The 10,118-nt window shown below is 60.2% G+C and overlaps 1 protein-coding gene and 1 pseudogene across 1 annotated transcript; one reads left to right on the top strand and one right to left on the bottom strand.

Annotated features, from left to right (window-relative positions):
* Positions 1 to 439: 439 nt before the first annotated feature.
* Positions 440 to 5,310, bottom strand: LOC121357893 (cytochrome P450 4F3-like). The gene is given in 13 exon segments (XM_041475592.1): positions 440 to 711; positions 811 to 893; positions 978 to 1,042; positions 1,124 to 1,257; positions 1,328 to 1,499; positions 1,679 to 1,725; positions 2,021 to 2,300; positions 2,466 to 2,521; positions 2,778 to 2,908; positions 3,295 to 3,422; positions 3,820 to 3,873; positions 4,282 to 4,426; positions 5,047 to 5,310. Coding segments are annotated over 13 exon segments (1,662 nt in total). The 5' UTR covers positions 5,233 to 5,310; the 3' UTR covers positions 440 to 530.
* A 34-nt stretch (positions 5,311 to 5,344) lies between these two features.
* LOC121357892 lies at positions 5,345 to 9,506 on the top strand (annotated as a pseudogene).
* The last annotated feature ends 612 nt before the right edge of the window (positions 9,507 to 10,118 follow it).

Genomic DNA, 10,118 nt, shown 5'->3' with positions numbered 1-10,118 from the left:
TTTCTGGAATGTGGGAAGAGTTTCCTCACGAGCTCCTGCCTGATCGTCCACCAGAGGATCCACACGGGGGAACGGCCGTATGAGCGCGGGGAATGTGGAAAGACCTTCAGCATCAGCTCCTACCTGATCCGCCACCAGAGGATCCACACTGATGAATGGCTCTATAAATGTGGAGAATGTGGGAAAGGCTTCAGGAATACAGGCCACCTGAGCCGCCACCAGACGATCTACACTGGGATACAACTCTATGTGTGGCGGGAATGTGGGAAGGACAGATATAATTGGGGCATGGGGCTATATGGCCATGGATGAGGACATGGGGGACGTGGCCATGGGTGGTGACAAGTGGCCTAGAGGGCAAGTCCCTGGGTTGACATGTCCATGCCATGAGGTGTCCCATGACCAAGGACAACACATCCCCACCACCACCACAATACTGTCCCGTTCATGCTCCCGTTTATTCCCTGCTCCTCCCCTGGCTGTGACACCTCCCTTGGGGGATGTCCCCATGTCCTGGTGACCCGTGTCCCTCAGGCCACTCCCACCAGTGGCTCCAGCAGCAGCCAGATCCCGTCCTCAGCACGCAGTATCAGCTCGGGCTTGCGGCGCGGGGGTGGCCTCGCCGTGTCCCTCCGCAGCACAAACTGGGACAGTGTCAGTGCCACTACCACCTTCATCTCAGCCATGGCAAAGCTCTGCCCGATGCAGTTCCTGCCACCACATCCCCACTGTGAGTGTCACCCCACTGTGAACCCAGCCAGGGATGGGGGTGGCACTTGGGGACACTCCTGTTCCCCCTCCACCACATACCTGGGGCCAGCAGAGAAGGGGATGAAGGATGACGGGGACCGTCCCTTGCTGTTCTCTGGGCTGAACCTCAGAGGATTGAACACCTGGGGTGACACCGGCACAGTCACACTGAGGGGACACAGCTGTCACCACCACGGTGACAGGGACACATCATAGGGTGGCCCTACCTCAGGCTCAGGCCAGAGGTCTGGGTTGTGGTGGGTCCCGTAGATGCTCATCAGGCAGATGACCCCTGGTGAGATGGGAATGGCCACTTTAGGGACAGCAGATGAGGGTGGCTGGTGACACTGGGGACACCCTGGCCATGCCATACCCTTGGGGATGACACGGCCATCACGCAGGGGGATGTCCTCGGTGCAGCGCCGGGACACAGCAGTGACAGGAGGGTGCAGCCGCAGGCTCTCCTTGATGCACATGGTGGTGAAGGGCAGCTGGGATAGGTCCTCCCTGGGGACAAGCGAGGGTGGCACCGTGTCCCCGAGCCACATAACCAGGGGTGGCCCTGGGGACATCTCACCATTCAATGTCCGTAGTGTCCCAGCCAGCCAGGAGCTCCTGGACCTCCTGGCGGCATCGCTCCTGATGCTCAGGGTGGCTGGCCAGGTTGTAGAAGAGCCATGCCAGGCCACTGGCCGTGGTGTCATGACCTGTGGGGACATTGGGTGAGTGAGGGGACACTGGAGTGGCTCCTCATGCAAACCGACATCAGAATTTCATAGGGGACAGCACATTTTTTTACTTTCGACCCCAAAAATATCTCACCTTTTGCATCCAATCATTTCTTCGGGAGGCTTCAAGGAATACTGGATGGTCTTGGAGGTCTTTTCCATACGAAATCATTCCATTATTCTAATTCTCTCTGGCCCACGGGCAACTTCCACAGCAAATGGTGATGGAGTGGAGCACAAAACCGTCCTGCCGGGGCGAGATGAGCCATGGGCCACCTGGGGCCACCAGTCTACGGCCAAATCCATCCATGGCCACCACTCTTCCCCCATAGCCACCACCCTATGGGCACCACCATCCCACTGGCCACCAGCTCTATGGTCAATGCTGGCCATGGCCACCACTGTTCCCCTGTGGCCACCAGTCTATGCCCAAGTCCCTCATGGCCACCAGCATCCTCCTGGCCTCTATGGCCAGCCCTTCCATGGCCACCACCATCCCCTTGACCACCGTCCCCCCATGGCCACCACCCTATGGTCATCACCATCTCCCCATGGCCACAGCCACCCTCTTGACCACTTCCATGTCCCCATGGCCACCAGTCAGCCCCACCTTGGTGAGCAGCAGGAGGTCGATGAAGTCCATGCTGCGTCCCCGGTGGCCGTCCAGCCAGGCCTGGTGGCCCAGGCAGGCGAGTGCCTGGTGCCGGCGCTGCACCACATCAGCAGTGAAGGCCTGGACAGTGGCACAGGCTCAGGCAAAGCGCCGGCCATCAGAGGAGAGGCTGTAGAGCCACCACGGGTGGAGAAGTGGCTGGAGCTGGCGCCAGGCCACCAATGAGCTGAGGCAGTGGAGTGGAAATTCCTCTAGAAAAGGCCCTTTCTACCCACCCAGGCACATGGATACTCAGCTAGCATGGACACGTAAATCCTTTAATTTTGGCCTTGATTTTCTTTCATTTTTCTTCATCCCTTCACCCAAACACTGGGGCCGGACCACCAATGAGCTCAGCTCCAGGATGGCCTGGATGTACTCACTGGGTCGCCTGAACCAGGAACAGTGGGGGGACACTGTGGCCACCATCATGGATGACAGCAAGGCCATTGGAGCCACCAGAATGGCCAACAGGGACAGTGGTGGGACCACGATGGCCTGTGGGGACTATGGTGGGGCCTACGCCGTCACCAGGATGGCCAGCAGGGACCATGGTGGGGCCAGCACGGCCAGCAGGATGGCCAGCAGGGACAACGGTGGGGTCACCACGGCCACCAGGATGGTCAATGGGGACAGGTGACACTCACTCCTGGCAGTGGCTCTCATGGCTGAAGATGCACTTCTGGAGCGTGTCCAGGGTGAGGAGGCTCAGGGGCTGCAGCACCTCCAACTCCACTGGCCTCCCACCAGCTGCCGCTGCTGCTGCCCCCCACTTGGCCTGCAGAGATGGGTTGGGGAGGGAACAGGGAAGGGATCAGGGACAGGGGACAGGGGATAAACTGGGAGGTGGGACAGGGGTGGGAGAGGGGGAAGAATTGGGGTGGGGGTGTGGAACAGGGATGCGGTGATGAACGAGGGGTGAGGTTGGGGTTTGGGAGCAGGTTTGGGTTTGGTGTATGGGACAGTACAGGATTTGGGTACAGGACAGGACTCCAGGTGCAGGACAAGAATCAGGATGCAGCAGTGGGTGTGGGACAGAATTTTGTGTGCGGGATTCGATGTTTGGGATGAAGGTCAGGGTTTGGGATGCAGGTCAGGATTTGGGGTGCAGCACTCATGATCTGGGGTGCAGGTGGGGACTCGTGTACATCTCGGATCTCTCACGAGCAGCACGCGGGTGCTCTGGTTGAAGATTCCCAGGTAATTCCGGAGCACATCTCCGTGGAAGGCGGGTGTCAGGAGTCGCCGGTGCCGCACCCAGCGCTGCCCATTGCTCAGCAGCAGCCCCTCCCCTGGGGAGGGCACACCGGGGTCCGCCGAGGGCAACCAGGGAGGGCATTGTCCCTGTCCCCAACCATCCCTGTCCCCCGTGACACATCTGGATCCATCTGGGGGCACCCATGGATGATGTTCCTGTCCCCCACTACCCCGTTCCCTGTGACACACACAGATCCGTCCTGGGGGCACCCAGGGGTCATGTCCCTGTCCCCCATTGCCCTGTCCCCTGTGACACACACAGATCCATCCTGGGGGCACCCAGGGGTGATGTCCCTGTCCTTCACTGCCCCCGTGACACATCCAGATCCATCTGGGGGCCCACCCAGGGGCGCTGTCCCCACTCCTGTGACACCCAACTCCATTCACAGGGCACCCCCGGGTGCTGTCCCCACCCTAAGCCCCGCCACTCACCCAGCCAGGGCTTGAGGAAGCCGTAGGAAATTTTGTCCTTGGGAGCCACGAAAGCTGCAGGGTACAAGGATGGGGTGAGCAGGGATTCACTGGGGTGCCATCAGGTCCCCTGTGTGGGGACACTGGGGGTGGCACTGCCCAGTCTGCACCCATTAACCCTCAGGTGGGGACCCTGGGGTGGGGACCCTCTCCCAGCACCCATGGCCACCAAAGGACGAGGGTTGGGTGACAACCAGAGGCTGGACATGGTGACACCTTTGGGTGGCCTTGGGGAACCTCAAGGACAGGTTGGTGGCCACTGTGGGGTGGCATTTGGTCTGGCCATGGTGACACCTCTGGGGACCTTTTAATAATAATGGGCTTGGGTTGGTGGCCACTGCCTGGGCACTGCTAGGTCTCTGTGCCAGGTGTGGTGACACCCATGGGTGGCCCTGGGGACCCATCTGATGTCCCATGTCCTACCTGAGGCACTGAGGAGTGGTCGGAGGGTGCTCGGGTGGAAGAGGCGCAGGACAGGCAGCCAGGGAAGCCCCCACCAGAGGCAGCCATGACGGTACCGGGCCACCAAGGTGTCCACCTGCTGTAGGGCTTCCTCCGTGCTGTGGCCCTGGGGACAACAGGACATGTGTGTCATTGGGGGCACAGATAAGCCTGGGGACATGTGTGTCCTCAGGACACTGCCAGCCTTGGGGACATGTGTGTCTGTCCCCACTGTCCCCTCACAGGTGCCAACAGCCTGTCCCCACTGTCCCCTTGCAGGTGCTTCATCCCTTCACCCAAACACTGGGGTAAAAATAAAGACATTTAACTAAGACACGGATGGTGACATTGGGAAACCTGGTGGGGACATGGTGGGGATGGGGACATGGACAAGGACGTGGGTGCGGACATGGCTGTGGATGGCGGTATTGGGCATGGGGGGATTACAGATATAATTGGGGCATGGGGCTATATGGCCATGGATGAGGACATGGGGGACGTGGCCATGGGTGGTGACAAGTGGCCTAGAGGGCAAGTCCCTGGGTTGACATGTCCATGCCATGAGGTGTCCCATGACCAAGGACAACACATCCCCACCACCACCACAATACTGTCCCGTTCATGCTCCCGCCCCCCCAAGTGCCACCACCCCATTCCTTCGGTCCCCTCACAGGTGCCACCACCCAATTGTTCCTTTGCAGTTGCCTCCACCCCTGTCCCCGCAGGTGCCACCCGCTGTCCCCTTACCATGCCGGTGTGTCCCAGCAACCAATTGCGCCAGGGCGGGATGGGGAACTTGTTCAGCTGGCGACAAGTGGCCCGGAATCGGGTGACAGCCACCAGCGCATCCCAGAGCCACCGCAGCAGCAGGGCCACCACAAAGGTGCCCAGGGCCACCGCGCCCAGGGAACCCAGCGCCGTGGCCACCGCCATGGAACCGCTCCTGGGGACAGGCTGGGGACAGGGCAAGGGTCGGGCACGGGCGGTGTCCCCGCGGGGTCACGTGGCGCCGCGCTGGCTGTCACCGGATCCGCCTTTTGTCGTAATGCGCGTTCTGGGGGCAGCGTCCTCTGACGCGTCCTGGTGGCTTCCGGTGCTGACATGTCCCGGTGTCAGCGTCCCCACAAGTGTGTCCTGGTGGCATCGTGTTCCCCCCTTGGTGTGTCCCCGTCTCCCTGTGTGTGTCCCTGTCCCCTCTATGTGTTCCTGTCCCCCCTTTCATGTCCCCCTCTGTGTATCACTGTTCTCCACCCGTGTGTCCCTATCCCTCTGCACATGTCCCTGTCCCCTCTGAGTGTGCCCGTCCCCATCTCCCCCGTGTGACCCTCTTCCTTTCCGTGTGTCCCTGTCCCTCTCTCTATGTCCCCTGCCCCCCCCGCCCCGGCAGGACCGAAGTCCCCGAGGTCCCGGGGCCGTGTCCTGTGGGATATTCCCGTGTCCCACAGCGTGTCCCCGTGTCCCATAGGATGTTCCCGTGGCTGTTCCTTGCACTGAGCTTCTGCGCCTGTGCCAGCACAGAGAGGGACACCCCATGACACCCCACAGCACCAACAACACTTTGACCTCCGGTTTTCTGTCTTTTCTCCTTGGTTTGGGTTCTTTCCCCCTCTCGGGTCCTTTAACCCTGTTTTGGGTTCTTTCCCCTTCTTTTGGGTCTTTCCCCTCCGTTTAGGGTCCTTTCCCTATTTCAGGTGCATTTTGGTCCTTTCCCTTAATTATGGCTGCCCTCCCCCTGGCTTTGATGCATTTTTGGGTGTCTTCTCCCTCTCAACCCCGTTCCCACCCTTCCCCCCACATGCCTCCACTCCCTGCCCACCCCTGTCCCCCCAGGTGTCCCCAGGGGTGTCCTGCATGCCATGTGTTCTCTGTGACTGACATAATGGACACCCTTGAGTCCCCAGCCCAGGGAAGGTCCCCTACCACCGCCACAGCACTGGGGTGGGGGCTGAGGGTCTGCAGCATCTTGGAGTGCCAGGCAGGGCTGGGTGAGCACCCCCGGGATCCCCTCCCAGGTCTCACTCCCAGGCAGTGGCAGCTCCTGACCGAGCTCCTGCGCTGTGACCCTGTGACACTGGACCATGGGGCCATGCTGGCCCCCAATGGCTCCACGGTGGCCCTTGGTCCCCTCTTTCCAGCACTGAGATGGGGCTGAGGTATGGAGGATCTGGGCGACCCCTCCCCAGCCTCAACCCCCTGCTGATCCTCTCTTCACTGCCACCATCACTGAGGCTGTGGGGACATCTTTCCTGGTGACAACAATGGGACCATGCTGGAACCCAGCAGCTGCTGGGACCACGTGGAGAACTCCTAAAATTACACCTTGCAGGGCCTCCTGTCCCCTGTCCCCGATGCTGTGGTCATCAGGGCCATGGATGGGGTGGTCCTGGGGGCACGAATGGCCTGAGACCCCATCCTGCTGGCCAAGCTGCTCCAGGGCTACTACAGGACTAGCAATGGCTTGGAAATGGGGAGACCCCCCCCCCCCAGCAGTTATGGCACCAGGATTTTGGGGCGCTGGTGTGGCCAGGACAGCTGGAGAAGGAGAAGACAAAAGGAGGTTTGGGGGATGCTGTGGGTGCTGTCACCTGGCAGCTCCTGAAGGATGTGAGGACACAGCAGGTGGAGGTCGTGGGTTGTCGGGTGTCACAGGAGTTAAATGAGTGCTACATGGGTATGGGCAGGGGATATCACCCCCTAAACAGGGTTGTCACCACACAAGTGGGGATTGTCACCCCCTAAACAGGAGTTGTTACCAGACAAAGGGGGTTTGTCACCACACAAATGGGGGTTGTCACTGCACAAATGGGGTGGGAAGGAGTGAGAGGGGACCCCAGGTGAGTGGGGTGGGGTCACTCTCATGCGTGGGCACTGAGAGATGACGGCAGGGACAGGTGGCTTGGTGTAGTGGGACATCTTCGGGTCCCCTGGGTGGACACCATTGTGTCCCCTGGGTGGTCACCACCATGTCCTGTGGATGGCCACCACTATGCTGCCTGGGTGGACACCATGGTTTTCCCTTGATGACCACCACCATGTCCTCTGTATGGACACAACTCTGTCCCCTGGATGGCCACCACTCTCTCCCCTGGGTGGCAGTCCCTAGGTGGCCACCACCACGTCCCCATGGCCAACACTGTTGTGTCCCTTGGACACTGGCCACCTCATGTTCCCGCCAAAGGACACCCTGGGTAGCTCCTTCCCATCTCCTCAGTAAATCCCAGGAGGACCCTCCCACATCCCGGCTGAGGGTTCCTCAGATGTTCCCATGTGTCCCCAACGATCTGTAAAGCTCCTTGTCTCCACACGGACTCTGCCGTGTCCCCAAGGACCCACTGAGCCCCTTGTCCCCACGCAGACTCTGATGTATCCCCAAGGGCTCAGGGGATACATGGAGCCCCTTGTCCCACTGCATGTCGGGGCTGGTCCCTACTGGGGCACCCTGTAATTGCTGTGGCTCCTGCTGCATGTTCCTGCACCACACCCTGGAGCCAGTGAGGCCACGCCAGAGCTGCTGCACCTGTTCCCATGCCATGAGGGACATGCAGAGCTTCCACCAGGACACCCACAGCTGTGACAACATTGGCTGCAGGTCACTGTCACCCTCTGAGGGTGTTGGTACCCCCCAAGGGAGATGTCATTGTACTCTGGCGAGCTCTGTCACCACCTGAAGGACCTGTCGCCCTCCAAGGTCCCCATCACTGTCCCCTTGTAGTCCCTACCATTGTCCCCTCACTGTCCCCACCACTGTCCCCCCATGGTTCCCACCACTGGATCCCCACTGTCCAGTCCTTGTAGCTTCGTGGTGGGCTCGGATGGGTACCTGTACGAGGGTCGAGGGTGGCACTGGGTCGATGCCCACACCAAGGACTACAATACCAAGGGCTTCAGCACTGGCATCATCCAGGACTTCTCGGCCACCCTGCTGGACCCTGATGAAGGATAAATTCCAGCCCTGTGCTGTCCACTCTGGTTGCGTCCAGCCAGACTTCACTCTGTGTGGCCACTGCCAGCTCAGCCACACCAATTGCCCTGGCAATGCCCTCTTCCAGGGGATCCAGAGCTGGCCCAGCTTCCAGGGGATACTTGTGTCCCCAGGGCTTGGGGTGGGCATCTCAGTGGGGTTGGTGGGAGGAGGTTCAGGGTGATGATACTGGGACTGACTGAGCCCTGTGCTGTGCTCCATGGTCATGTCCCATGCCATGTCCCATGTCCTGTGCCCTGTGTCCTATGCCATGCTCCACAGTCATGTCCCATGTCCCTGTGCTCTCCAGCCATGTCCCATATCCTGTGTCATGTCCTGTGTCCTGTGCCAGGCTCCAGGGTCATGTTCCAACCCATAGCATGCCGTGTGCCATCTGTCCTGTGCTGTGTCCCATGCCACACTTCACACCATGCCCCATGCCATGCCCCAGGGCCCAGAAAAAACTGCATGGCTGCATCCCCATCACTGTCACCATCCCCATCACTGTCCCCATCACTGCTTCCTTCTCGCTGCTGCACCAGCTGATCCCCAGGTTAAAACCCTCTGCTTCCTCCAGGACTGGTGTGGCTTTGCCTGGCCCTGGGCCCCACTGGCAGCTGTCCTGTGTCCCCCAGGATGGGGGGTGACACTGGCACACATCTGCACACACCTGGTATTGGGGCTGGCAGTGGGGCTGGCACCCATCTGGGACCGGGGTGGGGACTGTCCTAGATCAGTGGCATCATGGCACCAGGCCTGGGAAATGAGGCTGGGAACTGGGACTGGGGCTGGGGAGTGGGGCTGGACACGAGGCTGGGCAGTGGGACTGGCCACCAGTACTGAGCATTGACACTGGGCACTGGATGCTTGGACTGGACAGCGGGGATGGGCACTGAGGCTGGACACTGGCACTGGGCATCAGCACTGGGCACTGAACCAGAAGCAGGATAAACCCCTCTGCCCCTTCTCCTTTGCCCCCCTGAGCCCCGCTTTGCCTACCCAAAGCTTGGTTGCACCAGATGCCGGCAGGATCTGGCACCTTTGGGGATGTTTCCCAGGGAAAGAAGGGTGGTTTGGGAGTACTGTGTGTGCTGACTCCAGTCCCTCCCAGACCCAGATGGGAGGACCCCCTGGGGGGCTGTGAGAAGCCCTAAAAAGAGACTCCCCCCCAACTTCCCAGTTCATCAATCTCAAGGTGGACAACCCCTACCCCAGATCCCACCGCCTCCAAGGGCCCCAGGGGTGACACGGATCTGTCCCTGTCCCCTCCTCCAGGGTCTGTTGTGGAAGAGGCTCCTCTGGGAGAGGAAAAGTAGCAGTAGCACCAAAGTTCACAGAATCAGCTGGGTTGGAAAGGACCTTTGAGATCATCAAGTCCAACCTGTGACCTAACACCACCTTATCAACTAAACCCTGCCACTGAGTGCCACATCCAGTCTTTTTTTATACACATCCAGGTGCGGTGACTCTACCACCTCCCTGGGTAGCCCCTTCCGATGCCCAATCACTCTTTCAGTAAAGATTTTTTTCCTAATGTCGAGCTTAAACTTCCCCTGGCACAGCTTAAGACTGTGTCCTCTCCTTCTGTCAGTGGTTGCCTGAGAGAAGAGAACAGCCCCCATCTGATTACAACCGCCTTTCAGGAGGAAGGAGGGATGGGTGGGTGTTGGGGTTGTCCTGGTGACACTCCTTTCCCTGCAGGATCCCCATCAGAGTGGATGGGGGCAAGGTGGGTGCTGGGGGTCCCCAGTGACATTCCTGTCCCTGCAGGGTCCCCACCGGAGCAGTTTTGGGGCAGTTCCAGTGACACTGTTCCATCTGCAGGGATGCCCTGAGTGCAGCAAACGGGAGAGCTCCC

This window comes from Pyrgilauda ruficollis, unplaced genomic scaffold, assembly GCF_017590135.1.
Source record: "Pyrgilauda ruficollis isolate IOZ18807 unplaced genomic scaffold, ASM1759013v1 scaffold357, whole genome shotgun sequence".
NCBI classification, from domain to species: Eukaryota; Metazoa; Chordata; class Aves; order Passeriformes; family Passeridae; genus Pyrgilauda; species Pyrgilauda ruficollis.
The sequence above is the reverse complement of the archived record's forward strand: the minus strand, read 5'-3'. Positions and strand labels throughout refer to the sequence as shown.